Source organism: Buceros rhinoceros, unplaced genomic scaffold (genome assembly GCF_000710305.1).
Source record: "Buceros rhinoceros silvestris isolate BGI_N320 unplaced genomic scaffold, ASM71030v1 scaffold6495, whole genome shotgun sequence".
NCBI lineage: Eukaryota > Metazoa > Chordata > Aves > Bucerotiformes > Bucerotidae > Buceros > Buceros rhinoceros.
The window spans coordinates 159958-176672 of NW_010413531.1; the positions used below are offsets into that span (position 1 = coordinate 159958).

The 16715-nt window shown below is 36.7% G+C and overlaps 1 protein-coding gene across 1 annotated transcript in view; it reads right to left on the reverse strand.

The window, feature by feature from the left end:
- Positions 1-14369, reverse strand: part of CPNE8 (copine VIII) — an 87987-nt gene extending 73618 nt beyond the window's left edge. The window contains exons 1-3 of the mRNA XM_010136786.1: positions 14332-14369; positions 11840-11880; positions 4420-4466 (exon numbers count right to left, since the gene is read on the reverse strand). Coding sequence (XP_010135088.1) covers positions 4420-4466; positions 11840-11880; positions 14332-14369 — 126 coding nt within the window. The remainder of the gene's footprint in view (positions 1-4419; positions 4467-11839; positions 11881-14331) is intronic.
- Between the last annotated feature and the right edge of the window lie 2346 nt (positions 14370-16715).

Sequence of the window (16715 nt, forward strand, 5' to 3'; positions counted from 1 at the left end):
CCCTCTTCCTCAAGCCTGCAGCATTGCAGGGGATTGTTGTGGCCCAACCCTTGGCCTTGTTGAACCTCAAACAACTGGCCCCAGCCCATCGATCCAGGCTGTCCAGGTCCTTCTGTAGAGCCTCCCTATCCTCAAGCAGATGGACACCCTCATCTATCTTGGATCATGTGCAAACTTACTGAGGGTGCCCTCAATCCGCTCATCCAGATCATTGATAAAGGTGTGAAAGAGAACCAATACTGAGCCCTCAGGGGCAACATTGTCTAATGTCTTATGATAGAAGGGGAGGATAGTCACCTCTTGGAGATCAATTAATGTCTTGAGTTAATTATCATTAATTATAATTTACTAATTACTTTAATTATTACAATAATTTATTGATTTATTAGTAGATATGAAAGGAAAACTTAAGAATAAGCAGTCAACTTGCTGGATGAAAACTCCCTGCAAATTCTCAACAAGTTCTTGTCAACTTGGATGTCCATGCATCATTTAGGCATGCACGCCTAAATGATCTGGAGCAGGGACAGAAAAAAAATAAAGTTACAGAACAAATAGGTTTTAAAATAATTAAACAGGATAAACATATAAAAGGCAACTCTGAAGACTTGGCAGAACAATATTACTCATACTGAGTGGACAATAAAATGGCAGATGAAATTTCATATGGATGAATGGAACACTATATGAACACGAGGAAAAAAGTAACTCAATACAAATGTTAGGATGGTTTAATAAGCAATATGAGGAAGAAGTCTTTCTCTTGATAAACCATACAGTATAGGGACTAGGTAAAGCTCATGACAGTACTTTTTAGTTACCTTAAAAACTTGCTATCCACTACAGCCTTGCCTAACTGCATTCTCTCTCAATTTGATGACTCAATCAAAAAAGATATTTTTTCTTATCATCAGCATACTTACTCCAGATTAAAAAAAAGTAAACAGAATTAATGAACAGGAAGGCCTGAAGAATGGGAAGCCATGAACAATGTTAGAAGTCATAATGAAAATTTACTGAGGATATAAAATAACATTTGGCAGGTCATAAAGCTGGAAATCAGCATGATGAAGACCAGTGAGAGAACAGATTTCCAGACAGGTACACAAATTTAATTTGCATCTCTAATGCATTCTTAGAGTAGGTGGACCAGAGGCTCAGAGCCTCGCCCCATAGGTAGTTCCTTAACACTTACCATTGGTGGATATTGACAGTAAAGTAATCAACTGCAGTCTTACAATGTCTATTATTTATTTAACATTCACCTTTGAAGTAGTCCCTGTTGTTTTCAGAATTAACACCCCCTTTGAAATGAAGTAATTCTGATTCTTTCAATACATTATTTAATGCTTCTGTAGATAACAGTAAGTTATGCTTAGCCATATTTCAAATGTGTCCTCTCACAGTAAGGGGAAGCAAGTATTTAAAAAGCAAAGATCAGATTCTGATGATGCATTTGTTGCCAATCATCATAACTGAAATACCTGATGGTCACACTAAGTGGAAAAAAAAAAGGAAACTGTTTTGAAAAACAACACCCTATTAAATTGAGAACAAAATATTTTAACTCTTTGCTGAGGATTCAGTGTGCAAGAATAACACTGGGTAAGAACACTGGAATCTGGACCACAGGCAAACAGGAGCCAGTGCCCAGAAAACATCTACCTTTCCTCAAATGAAGGGTTTGATTTGATTTAACTACTGCATTGAATGCTTCTGAATATCTTAGCTGAAGGGGAAAAAATGCTGCTAGAATAGAGTAACAGGGAAATTACGGAGATTATTAAATGATTTACTGTGTTTATGATCCCCAACCATTTTCTGCAATGTTCAAAAGAAAGTAACTGGGCAAAAGAAGAAAGATAACGATGCATAAAAGGATATGGAACAGAAACAAGGTAAACTATGTTTCCATAGCTAAACACCATTCTTTAATGTCTACCCACATCATCAGGGGCTTATTATTTGTATCAGTTTTGTCTTCTCCAAACAGTTCCAGGTGACTTCCACCTTTACAATATTAAATAAATGCTGAAATGCAACAAAAGGGACATGTATACAGATTTTTATTGAAAAACACAGCATTAGTGCATTTGCCACTGCAGGCAGAAAAAGCACCAAAATTTAAAAATTAGATTAGTCATCCAATGCATATATCAACTAATCTACTACCTACCACCTTATTTTTTACTACTGGTAGAAATATAACACACCTCACCCTATAAAACACAATCCTGACTCAGCCCCTCTATCATGCCAACCTCTGAATTTTGACTGTCGTAACAGCTACTAGGAATGGGATTTTACTCACCGAACTTTACATCTGATGTAGTCAAAAGTGTAGGCTTTTCATCTTCGGTTGGAGGCACTTCTAAAGAATGATTCATCTGATTTAATGCAGACATCTAAATTTGGTCTGATGAACTGCCCTCAGGCTGTTATCTTTTTCCATTAACTATAAATAGTTTAAACAGTCAACTGAGTTGTAAATACCTATACCTAGAACTTCTCCTGATAGACAAGATAGAGATAATTATGTCTTAAAAGCAAAAAAGCCATAAGATTTTTCTAGCAGGTGATGTATCAAAAATTTCTTTTAACCCCTGTAGTTCCTATACTGGCATAGGATACCATAACCACATGCCAAAGTCCATTACTCTCTAATCTGTGTGAAGATGCAATACAAGCAATAACGTTGCACACTGTCCTGTTCGAGTGTTTGGTCACAGGGATGAAAAGCCAGAAGACAATACAAAGCTATAAGGTGGTGACACACTTCAGTCACCACAAACTTGGATCTGATAAAATCAAAAGCAGATGGAACCTTTCCATGTACAATCTCCTAAGTCACCTCAAAACAAGCACGTAGAACATTTTCTAAGGTAATAACGTTACGATTTTACCATCAGAACAATTATGATATTAAAAATGGTTAACACTTATTTCAAGTTACACCAGAAAAGAATGAAAATCCCCCCAAATTACATGTGAACCTTAGTCAACAACAAAAGCCAGAATTTCTGACAAAATCCTCTTAACCCTAGACCAGAAAAGGAGCCAAATGCTAGTGATGATCTAGGCTTGACCTCACCAAGCCACCTAGTCACCTGAATGCCTGAAGACTCGTCAGTTTTCAGAGTTAGCTATACAGACATTTAGAACTCTGTGAATGTCCACTACTTCTGCCAATTTATTAAGATTAGTGAATTCCCATTTCAGGTCCTTGAAGTGACATTTCTTCACACAAATCATCAGAGAATGTGCTCCAGTAGGTGTACTGTCAGAATGTCTAACACACAGCTCGGAACAACACAGAGCAGCAATTTAACTAAAAACTACAAATGAAACAGGTACAATGTTTCATGTATTGACCAGTTATGAGCTTTTCATCAAGGAGGAGACAAATTCTTTCATCTCAACGAGACTGAAACCCACATCCACCAAGCTTCAGAAAAGCAGAAAACATGTTTCTCCACCCAACTAGCAAGGACACCAAATTTAAGGGAAGAGGTCTGATTTCGGTGCCCCGGCATCTCCACTGGATTTTTTACACAGTGGTAAACACAGAGTATCAGTTGTGAAAACAATAACATCAGACCTCCTAGTCTTTTACTGGGAAACATAGTAAGACAGTTCGCTCCTCTCTCGGCTCTGTTCTTAGAATGTATGGCCACACAGTGTACCATGTACATTGAAGAACAGCTCCATCAATCCCCTCTGTAAGGCAGCTAAACAGTGCATTTTATCAGTGGAAAGATGATCACCCTTCTCCTAACACTGTCAACTCTTTCAAAGAATAACATTAAAGGAGAAAAAATAGATGACTAAGTACAGGGAGCCAGTTCTAGGCTATAAATGTTGATCTGCTGTAGATATTAAATCTAGAGGTATTTAATTTAGTTTCTGAAGACATCTCTCTCCAGTGTTTACACCGATATGTTAAGATGACATAGTCCAACCTATGCATAATACCCTCCCTCCCTTGTTGCTTGGTGCATCCTCTATTCAGCAGCACCTAACTCCTCCCAAGCACTGCGTAGGAAAACTGGATGTGTACCACAACTACAGTCTGGTTTTGCCGACACTAACTACCCCCACAGCTGAATCCTTCCATAGATCTTATACTGTTTGAGTGCCTTCTGCTCTTGATATCCACAAACCTTGTCTATATTGATAGCTAAGTTTGATTTCATTTGTCTTAGGGAGACTGTAAAACTGGAAACTCATTTATTTTCTCTAATTTTGTTTTCTCTTTTTATGGGAATATGTGATACAGATAAGGAAATTGAGATCAATGTGACTAGGTTTTAAGTGTTTACTGGTATATAGGTCTCCCACTGTTTAGCATGGCATTCAAGAGGCTATGACCAGTCTTAAGTACACTCAAAAAGTTTATACATCTATGCATATGTATCTTACCTCTCTCCATTCTTTGTTTCCAATGGCTTGTGTGTACAAAACACAGACTGTGAAAAGAAAAAAAGTGCTTGGTCATTTTCAGAACGTAACATATTCTTAAATTAAGTGAACCAATTTTGTAGTCTGCTGTGCTGGTGAAATTAGTAACTAGGACAATCAAATAGTAATATGCCTTTCCTCAGTTTTCAGTATGCCTAACCAGATCGGCGACAATGTGGTCTAATTGTTGCAGCAATGAGCTAATAAATAGGGAGGTTCTAAAATGGGAGGCAACGCTTATGCTTGACTTCCAGCAAATCACTTGACAGTAAAACTGGATTAAAGCAGTAAAACTGGATAAAAGCAGGTCTTCATAAATGGGATCATCTGGCTATCCCAGTATAATAACCCTAAACCAGGCTTCCTCCAAAAGATGAGAGAAATAAAATAAAAACAAATGAGGATCCTACTGGAAAAAGAGACAGTGGAAATAAAAGTGGAAAAGGGAAAGAAAAAAAAAACTTCTCCATTTTTTTTCCTTAATTCTGCTTCAAATAATTTCTATATATTTAGGTATCTTGCATATAAACATTCTTTAAAACAAAAAAAATCCTAAAACCTAACGAAAAAAGGTATCAATGAAGTTTGTTGACCTGAGCTGATTTTAAAAGATGAAGCAGCATAATCCCATGGGCGTCACTCTCCTTACAGATCTGTTTTTCCAGTACAGAACCTACTACACATTACTCTGCAGCTTCCCTCACAGGGACTGGTGACAGAGGTATGGTGATTATAACCAGGTCTTTTAAACTCTAAGTACAAATCATTCGCGCTGAAGGAGTACTATAAAATTCTGCGGCTAATAACCATAAAGCAATTTTTATTTGAAAACCTACTACAACCCTTTTTTAAAAAATATAGAAATACAGGTATTTGAATGTTTTTTCCCTGACAAATTCCTCTCCTGTGCCGATCATTATCAGGCAGTAGCAAATAAAAGGAAGAACAAAATAAGCACGTTCAATAGTTTAGCTCACACAGAAGTTCAATTCAAAACAAAATTCAACTTTTTTTTTTTAAATAAAATGTCATGTAGAAGATAAAAAGCTTTTACAAAAAAATTTAAAATAATTCTCTGGCTGTGTTCGTCATTCTCCACTTACTCTAAATAAAACCTTCCTGCTTGTAGTACTATGAATCCAAACCAAAAAGCCTATTTTTACAGCACACTCTGGTGTACATTGCTGAACTACATTACATGACGAATGAAATTAAATCAGAAAATGTGAGAAAACAGAGTGAAATGGTAGCTATGAAAAAAGCTACAGAAGTGTCTGAACTTCTGACTAACCTTTGCATCTAGTAAGATCTGTGCCAAAGTAACCCTGGGAGAAGAAGGAAACATTGTCAAAAGAAGTTTCCATAGATAAAAAACAAGAAAAAAACTCTGTGGAATTTTCTGCTAGCATAGAACCAGGCAGGCCCTCGCAAACATCCCTTTCACTTTCCACATTGAAAACTCTTTCTTAAGCTAATGTTACCAGTTTGGCAATAATGAATATTTTCCAGTTTTCAGTAGTGGTTTCTAAGAACGCTCATGTCTTACTAATTTCAAAAGCAGATATAATTGTGGATTTTGTCCATTTTGCTAAGAGCTTACATCTAAGTTTTCATTTAGAAATTTCTCATACCTATAACTCCAGCTGAGAATAGAACCGAAATTCATTTCAAGGAAAAGCCACTTTACAGATAAAGTGCACTTTTGCTATTCAGATATTTGTATTGTCCAGATTTTTCTTAAACATAACCATTTTCCACTATTGATTTGCTGTTCTATTTTTTGTACTACATCTTGCCCAGTGTATTATTGTTAATACAGCAAATCAAGAAACAACTGTGCAATTCAGCTGTGGAACAAAAAAAACCCAAACCCACAAACCTAAAATATGAGAGATTCAATACTGAGGAGAAGAAAGCAACAACACAACTGCAAAATATCCACTACCTTACCTTTGGTTTATGAAGCCAAATAAAAAAACAGCTACAAACAAGAAGCCTGGTTACCATAGGATAATTTTAGTTTCCTACCATGGTTGATGAGATGGGAGTCAAACAATATAAAAGGGATAAAAAAACAGATGTAAAGCACCATGTTAAAACTAATTCAGTCTCTTAATCTATTTCTACTTTTTGGAAGGCTGCTCACACCTGTCTGTCTGTTAGAATCTTCATTTTCAAATTCAGTTTCTTTGCAGTCAGTTTACTATTATTTGGGGGTTTTAATCTTTGGAGAACTTATCTATACCAAGCAATGCTACTGTTCTCACCTTTTCATTGCTGAAGCATTTGTAGACTCCTATTCCCCTCCACTACCAGTGGCTCCCGAGTGCTTCTAAAGGTATATCCCAGGAGCAGGACAACCTCTCTAGTTCAAGAATAATTTATACAAAACCTTAAATGAGGAAAAAAGTGCTAAGAATCTGTAGTATGACTAACAATTTTCTGATATTTATCTAGGCTGCAGATGTGGCAGGTACTTTAAATGTAATTAAGATATAGGCTAATAATAATCTTAAATAATACTTATTTTAAGCACAGAGTACAAGTTTGACAGAGACACTCAACTGCATCTCAAACTGACATTTCAAAACAAAGCAGTCCTAATGAAAGCTATAGAAAAGGCACCCATTCCAGAATTTCTGAGAAATACATTGCAAATTTAGAATAATTTTAAAACGTCTGTCTTTCCTTTAGAACTCACCCCAGGAAACCAACCATGATACTGGTCTCCATCATTAGCATGATTCAATCCTTAAAGGCTCTTGGAGAGAGAGTTTTATAAAGATTCTGATATAATACTAATTACAATAATCTCTCAAAAATGTCTTCAAAGTCATATCCAACTGGAGAAATGCAGATAAATATGTTGAAGTCGATCAAAAGTACTTGAACTGCTCAAACCAGAGATCTAAGGCTTCATGAATTTTTAAAAAAAAAAAAAACCAGAAAATAGTTAACAGCATTGTCATGTGCGAGGGATAGAAAAAAATTAAATAAATAGGAAATTCTTAAATTTCTAAAGCCAACATATCACGCAACCTCATCCTAAAATGGAGCTGAACAACCAGTTCTTCTCTTGTAATCTGGAAAACTGAGGGAGCAATGAGGAGGTTCAGAGCAATGAATTTGTGAAGAGTAACATACACTCACAAGGAAGTTGGCTGAGAAACCCTTTTGGAAGGCTTTGCCATATGAGCTTTTCCAAGGGAAGATACATGCATACCCACAGTCAGAAATATTAGCATTTAGTAATTTTTAACTCTGGACACTGATATCATGGTGTCAATTTCAAGGTAAATTTAATGAAATCTTGCATTGAAGAAGAGGGTGGAAGTGTCAACAGTTATCACTCAGCTGTAGATTCAATTCCCAAAATACTAAAGTCTGCACTTTATTTTCCCAGATAGTTTGGGCCTCCCTTAACCTACTCAAGTCCTTTCCTATTTAGCGCACGCATGCTTATCCTTTAGCCTGGCAACTACTGTTACATCCAAACTGCCCATCTCAGTTTTCCCAAATGTAACAAAATATTCTTCACCTCTCACAGAAATCCTGGCCATAATAAAGTCAGCCTTTTCGCCACACTACCTAAATCTTTCCATGACCCTGCACCCAGTTCTAGCAGGGGCTCCCCATTACTCTTCACTGACCAGCTTCTAGGCAGAGCCTTTGTCCGAGCTGTCATGAGATTCTTCTCATCGTTACTATCTCCCATGGGGAGATCCTCTAGGGGAAGAACTTCTACCTCTCCAGTCTTTCATATCAGACTCCTTCTGTTATCATACTCAGGAGTCACAGGGCTCCGCAAGAGTACATTCCATCCCGACCATGGTGCTACCACCACAGCTGCACAGTGGCTCACTTTGGCTAGCCAGTGCATAGGAAAAAAAAAATGATTCTGCCTAACTGTCATTAGATGACAAATCATGTCAAGTTCATTAATCCATATCTGTTTTGCAAGTCTAATCCCTGCCTCATCAGGAAAGTACTGCTTCAGCTCATTCTCTCCAAGAAAATAATAACTTTCAGTATTATTAATGGGTTTTCTCAAAAATATTCCTAGAAAAAGCAGTCTCCAAAGTGGAAGAACAGAACGGTCCAAATGCTACAGTAAATCCATATATATGACTTGCTTTGACTCTACTGAGGAGAAAGCACTGTCAGTAAGAGATTTCAGTATTTAACATACTTCATGAACAAGGGCTATCCAAGGCTGTCCCATCTATATCTAATATCTCCATATTATTTCTGTAACTTGCCTCTAGTGAGGCAAAGTGCCAGTTTCCTCTTGGCATGAATATTCTGGATTGCAGGGAAGTGGTCAGAATTGGAATAAATATTTAATAGCAATTATCTTATTAAAAAAAGGCTAAGCAAATCTCCTAATAGAACCAGAAAAATTAAAAAATTCTTTTTTAATTTCAGAAGAAAGCTGTTTATGTTGACATGGGAGTCAAATATACTCATGTGTGTACCTCTACAGAGAAAAAGACAAAAAGAATAAAATCGAATTTTCACTATCAGTGGGATCCACAGGTAACTGCTTTGGAGTTTGAAAAGCATATTACAATTGGCCTAGTCAAATTCAATGAGACCTCAACATATAGAGTGACTCTAGATTGTATGAGATCTAATGGTTGCAAATACAGTGGGTCTAAATGGGGATCTTGTTTGTGAAAGTGGTTTTGACACCTTTATTAGCTAACAGAATAAAGTCACTGTATACAGACCAGGTTAAGAATGGCCTTCATCCAAGCAAACAGACACTGAGGAAAGTTATTCTGCCATACTTCTAACTACAGCAAAGAAAAGCACTTTTTATACTACACCCTTACTCCTTTCACTTTTAAGTAAGGCTCTATCTCTGTACTCAACTAAAGGACACTAGGACCAAATAATGTAAATCAGCTAATAAAAAACCTTGCAGAATACTAAAGCTAAATCACAGAATCACAGAAACAACTGGTTGGAAGAGACCTTTAAGATCAGAGTGCAAACATTCACCCTGCACTGCCAAGGTCCCTAAACCATGTCCCTCAGCACATCATCTACACGTCTTAAACACTCCCAGGGATGGGCACTCCACCACTGCCCTGAGCAGACTGTTCCAATGCTTGACAACCCTTTCTGTAAGAAATTTTTCCTGATATCTAACCTAGATCTCCCCTGGCACAACTTGAGGCCATTTCCTTTCATCCTGTTACTTGTTATATGGGAGAACAGACCAACCCCCACCTCCCTGCAACCTCTTTTCAGGTAGCTGCAGAGACAATAAGGTCTCCCCTCAGCCTCCTTTTCCGCAGGCTAAACAACCCCAGTTCTCTCAGCTGCTCCTCAGAAGACTTGCTCTCCAGACCCTTCACCAGCTTTGTTGCCCTTCTCTGATATGCTCAAGCACCTCAAATGTCCTTCTTGAAGTGAGGGGCCCAAAAGGGGATGCAGTACTCAAGGTGTGCACTGTTTGTACAAAATGCACACTGTTTGGGGAGTACCCACGATCAAAGCTGCTTTGCTAAGTAATTTCTTGAGTGCAAATACAGTATCAGCACTTTCAGAGCCAACAGTCTACCCCTTCTCTCTTTATCAAGGAGAATATTACTTCAGAGGTATCCTGCCTTTTGCATTGAGCGTCTCCTTCTAAAACGCATCTCCAGCAGCATGTCTTCAGAAGCATGGCTTTGGCAGTATCTTCGGCAGCTGTGTCTCTAGCTCCTAGCTGCTGCCACTTTTTTTTTTTAAATGTGTTTGGGCAGGGGCACTGTGTGCTCCCCTGCCTGGCAAAAGTTCTGACAGGCAATGATTACTCACATGGTTTTCACAGCTGCCGGGAACCAGTGTAACAGCCACAGGGTTGTTCATGGCCTCCTCCCACACAGATCACATTGCAGTCCCCTGCTACTTAAACCCTGCAATTTATGCCTAATCAGTTCCCTATCCAATAAAAACTTGCAACATTGACCCTAATAATATTTGATTTGAGCGTAAAAACTAGACACCTCATCACTTTTGTTGAAAGGTGCCTTGATTCAATAAAAGAGATGCCCAAATTCAATCTAGAAGGGGCAATAGGTTACTGACCACTCTTCAAAATTGCTTAACCTATATAACTGAGTCCTCAGCAGCCAACCAAAAAAACAAAAAACAAACAAACAAACAAACAAAAACCCCAGTTAATCATATGCAAGACACTCAATTCTGCTTCTTCATTCTCCCTACACCAAAGGCACGGTATTGCCTATGTTTCTTTTTAAAAAAAAAAAATGTTTTATAGGTTAGGAATATCAAAGACTCTCCTAAATTCTGCATAGCTTTTCCCCAGAAACTAGAATCTTTCCCCATCAAAAGTCTATTGTGGATTCTCTCAAGAAACTTTAGGTTAATAACAGACAAACATACTCTCACAAAAGTACTCAAATGTTTCATACTGTCACATGACTCAATACTCAGGTATATCCTATCAGGACATGGTTACATGTCCAGACACTTGATAGAAGTATATGTGTCTCAGGTAATTTCTAACGTCAGTAAGCACAATAAATGGTATTCTGGGGAAGAAAAGCCCAGGCTTAAAAAAAGAAAATTAACTTACAGACAAAAAGATACGGAGAGTTGTAGGGGAGACAACATGACCCAAGACACTATAATCTAAGGAGCAGTCAATTAACACTACACGAGTATTTTGATTAAACAGTATCTGAAAAAAAGGAAATCTTTTGTGGTCCCAGTGCCTTGACAAAAGTTTTATAAAGTGTCCAGTACAGGAACATAGTGATGTGAAAGTCCCATCATATATAAATTCATAGGCATGAGAGTTTTTTGGAATCCAGTCACACATTAATAAAACTTATGGGGAAAGTGGGTGTCACTATCTTACATATCTGAAAATATTAACTCATAAACCATCATACTATTTTTGATCAGGAAAGGTTGTGTTTCCCAGAGACAAATTAACTTAATTTTATGTTTCAGTATTTGACTCTAAGATTAGTGGACACTACATACTAGCGGCAACAAGTCCTTCTAGTTTTTTCACAAGTTCACTCACGAGCTTTGAAAGAGATCTAGAACAACAGATACTTTAAAAAAGAAAACTTTTCTGAATTTATTTATTTTATGAAATGAGGAAAATGTAGGTTGACTGCTAAATAAGGGACCATGTAGCTCAGGAAAGCAATATTGAATACAGAGACTTTAAAATTTCTGTTCATATAACAGAAACTGTAAGTGTAATATTTTAAAGTGGAAATTATTTTTTAAAATTGTCACAAAGACAATGTAAACCTAACTGACACTGAAGAAAATCACCCATCTAATTTTTAATCCAGTTTTTACACATTTGGAATATATGATGAGAAGAAACAATAAAATCCTATACACTTACTTGGATCAGATTTAGAAAATGTATCTCTGTCCAAAAGATTTCTGTAAAAAAAAAAGATATAAAAATAATCTTATTTACGAAAGCAATTCCTCATTCACCATTTTTAAACATTTTTGATCAAGAGTCAGCTCAGTTTTCTGCCCTTCTAATATGTAAGATTTACTTGAAGTCAATCAGCGCTAACACTTAAGTTACCTTGCATTTAATTTTATTATACGTTTTGGATTTGAGCAAACCATGGTTCACATACTCCAATACCACAAAGTGAAAAGCAACACATGGAAAGCACATTACAGACATATAATACACATCAGGAACAGAAACACCTTTAAATCACAAAAGTCTACCAGATATTAACCTGCTAGTTGAACTGTAAAACTTTAGACGCTACTTAATGTCTATGACATCTCAGAGCCATCAGAAAACATCTGTAGGAATCTGTCATGGATAAGTAAGGTAAAGAAAACTACATCATACACAGGACATACACTAAAATTAGGACTTCTCGAAACATGTACAAAATATCTAGGAATAAGTAGTAAGAACTAATTTCTCTGTTATGCAATGCAGTCCAATATTGTGGCCACACTTCAGCCAGCTGAGGATCATGCATAGATGGGGAGACTCAAATTGACAGTAAGAGAATCTAGACTGACCAGAAAATCATTCTCAGAATAGCTACCAACATTTCATCATTTGAAAATACAAATTTTAAATACATTATCTCAACAAACTACAAAAATGGTCTGAAAACAGGATGCCATTGAACACAAACAATAAAGAGCTATTACACTTAGCCAGGTATTAAACTTAATCAACAGCAAAAATGCAGCATAGCTGCATATAGCTGGATATACAGCAGTTATGTCACAAATGATTCCAGACATCACAGTGGACCACAAACTGAATGCAAGTCAGGAATCTTGTACCTTTGGAAAAAGGCAAACAGGAATACATAAACAAAAATGCCACTTAGAGTTAATCGTCTGACCTTCATAATACTGTTAAACCCTCTATTCAAGAAATAACACTTTGGGCACTCCAGTTTCTTGCAATAAAGTCAGATATGGAGCCACCAAAGTCCAGCAGAAGCAGAAATAACAAGAAGTCTACAGAATATACCTATGCGGAAAACACTGCTGCAAATTAAAGCTGATCTCCATGTAGACAGAGCAAGTAGGAACAGGTTTAACCTTCGACTGAACTTTCTGCACTGCAGGTGCAGAAGTTGAACTTTATTCCTGTTTTACCACCTTTCATTGTTAAAGGTGGACAGACATGATATGAAATCATCACTAAAGGTCTTCAAGAACACGGCAAGTGGCTAGAAGTCCCAATCGTTCTTTTATCCTACCCTGGAGCAAGAGGAAGGATTAAATAACCGGTTTACATCCCTTACGCTTATTATTTTCAGTAATTAGTAAAGCCTCTTCAAAGGTCACCATTTATTGCTCTCCTTCAGATCTAAAACACACAGCCAGAGTAGGCACTAGGATTAGAATTAGTACTTGCGAATGAACCCGAAGTTACTTCTTCAGAACGTCTCTAATCCCTTCAGAAGTGGGATTTGTGTATATATATATATTTGTGTATATATGTATTTGTATATATGCAGGGAGACTGTATCCTATCTTAAACAAAAATGTGCAAATATAAGCTGAAATATTAACAAACCCAGGAAAAAACCAGCAATTCCAAGTCTGTATTTGACGATGACCACTACAAACCACCTTAAAAAATAGTACAGTAAGCTCTGGAATATTGAAATTGCCAATCCAAACTGAAAATTGCTTCATATTCTTCTTTAATTATATATACCTAGATATGCCATTAATTCACGGTATCTAGAATGGGTTTTATTATGCCAAAATGAATTGCTATAAAAACGCAGAATTAAGGTTATGTGAAAGAAATACCACACTGGGTTTTAGGATAGGCCTCCCATGCTTACCATCAGTATTCCAAGCGATTTTAATTCCTCTGCATAAATACTATACAATGACTTCATAACTGGTATGTTAATGTTTGTGACCACAGATTAAAATTAAACCGTTTTAATGACTCCTAAGCTGAGCTATGCTGCTTTGAGTTTTTAAAATATTTCCTACTCTTATTTTGTTCCCTTTTAAGTTTTCATCCTCTATCTTCCACTATATATATATGACCATAAGGACTGGCCATTCCGGTACTGTAAAGCTCTGTCTATCCTGATGCTCTTATCCTAGCAATTGCCAAAAGTAGCCACCATGGGAACAGAACAAGAACAAGATAAGAATCTGTAATACTTCCTGAGAATGTTCCTGGTCACCAACCATTAGCTGCTCAATGGGTTCTTGAATTTTGAACATTTCTATGTGTATAATATCCCTGAAAGGATTGTAAAGGTTAAGATACCTATGTTTAACATTGTAATTCAGGCCAGTGTCACTAATTCACAGTTTTGAACTAATATAGCTTCCAATACGCTCAATTCAACCCTTTACACATTTTACCTTAAATAAACAATGTCTTCAACAAAGTTTGCAGACATGCCTGATCTTCAAAATCATTAATAACCAACCAAAATAGTAATATAAGAACTTAACAAGCTGTTCAAGCAATGCAGCCAGTTTTGGAAGGAACTTAAAGACTAGTGCCAACAAAAAAACCAGCCAAACAAACAGAAGTCTGATTTGTCCACTGAATCACCTAACACAGCTCAAAGGGCTGCTCAATTTCATATGTGCATTTTCATTGTAGGGAGAAAACAATCAAAGTGCTCCTTTAAATATATGAAAATGGCATGGTATGTGAGCATAGAACAGTCTATAACCAAAAGAAATGTTAAAAGCAAAAGGAGAAAGAAGACTGGATGTATTTCTGGAACGTTATGCAGTCTTTATCCTCTTAATGGTCAATGACACTTTCTGCACAGGTTGAGTGATACTGGGTGTATTTCCTTCCCTTTTTCCTGGTAAAAGCATTCTCTTTGGTAGTACGCTATTTTGGCTCAGAAAACAGTTCCAGGAAAGCTCACAAACTCAGAAACAGGAAATATCTGAAACTTCTGTTTCTTCCTCCTAATCAAAGTATCAAGAGAAACAGACTTCTATTTTGACTGAACACGGCCAGTATATTTTTTCCATGCCCATAAAGCCCTTCAGATAAAGAATGCATAAAGAGAAGGAATTACTAATTGTCAATTATGACAAAGGTAAAAAAAAAAAGGAGATATATGCTTCTACCTGGGAAAACACGCACATCAAATACCTCCAGCAAAGAAGTCTGGTAACATCTGTGCAAAAAGTATTATTCTACCATCACAGAATCACAGACCCTGAAGGAATTCATTCTACACCTGCCCATTCTAGAGTGGACCTTCCAAAATCATTGCAATAGCACAGATAACTAAGGGGAAAAAAACCCCAAAAACCCAAACAAACCAAACCAGCAGTCATGGCAATAACACCTACTTAGTTTATACTTTCCTGTATAACGAGAGCAATTTCCCCAAGAAAAAAAAAATAGTAAACAGTAAATAAGAAAAATTGAAATGTATTTAGCTATGTCTTGCAGAATCACTTTGTTCACACAGCTTCATAAACTCCATGAAGACTTGCCAAAATAGTAGTTTCTGATAAGTGCTTTGCTTCAAAACTTGTTTCAGAAAAGAATAGAATAGTTCACTTGGAAGGAACCTACAACGGATATCAATATTCACTGACCTAGCAGCAGAGGTAACTCAACAGAAGTCATTACAGTCTACGTGGCTTTGCACGATCTCACCTACTCTGCACACTGTACATATGTTGACAAGACTGACCTATGCTAAAAAATAACTTCTAGTCACCCTGTTCACATATACTTTACTTAAATTTAGCTTTATTTTAATGATTGGTAGCTGAACTTCCTGCTCTGTAATTGTTTTGTTTGAAATTTAACCCTTTGTTAAACCCAACTGCTAAGAAGAAGTAAATCCAATTCCCTCTTCAGAAATGACAGAATTATGGCACTGAAGAACAGACCACAGTAATTATAGAACTGAATAGTTTAAAATCTATTTCTCTAGTTTAAAAAAAACCAAACCAAACCAACAACAAAAAAGAACTGGGTTCATATGACTGGAAGAATACTTTATACATTGCTTTCAACAGCTCCGAAATCCTTAATGATAAAAATGTAGTTTACTTCAGATTAACTTGTCAGAAACTCTCTGAGTGTCAAGGATTTATGTTTCTCTTCACCTTTAGATCAGACTTAAGAGCATGCAAAGATTCCCTGGTTGTGAAATAACGCACTCAGCAGTCTGCAAACACAAAATATAGTTACCTGCACAAAATTATTTTTAATTTTTAGAAAATACACATCTTCAATATATTATATTCTCACATAAGCATACACTACTCTTCTCAGAGTATCACTCCGCGGAAAGAGGACTTGTCCCTAGTTCATCAAGCAGTTCATTAAACAAATACATTTCTGTTTCCATTGTTTAATGCTGGGCCCATACATCTTTTTCAAGGAAGATCCTAGGGAAAAAAGAAACATCTCACATTTTACTGTGCAGAATAGCATCCATTCTACTACTAATTGTAACATAACTGTATTACATCTTAGCAGCTACTGTCCCTCAGCCTTAACTGATATTATTGGACTTGCAATGGTCAGTTCTAGGTAAGATGACATATGATCCAAAGAGTCTACTTGAGTGAAGAGTCCACTTGACTTCTTGCAGAGTAATTTCACAAACAATTTTCAGTTGTGCTAGCTTAAGTAGTCACCTTCTCCTAGCTATTTACTTTCTCCTTCTATATTCTGTCAGAGCACAAAAAGAAAGCTATTAGCCTTCAGATCTCTAGATTCAAAATGCCCTGAACCTAAAAGCAGTTTAGACAAT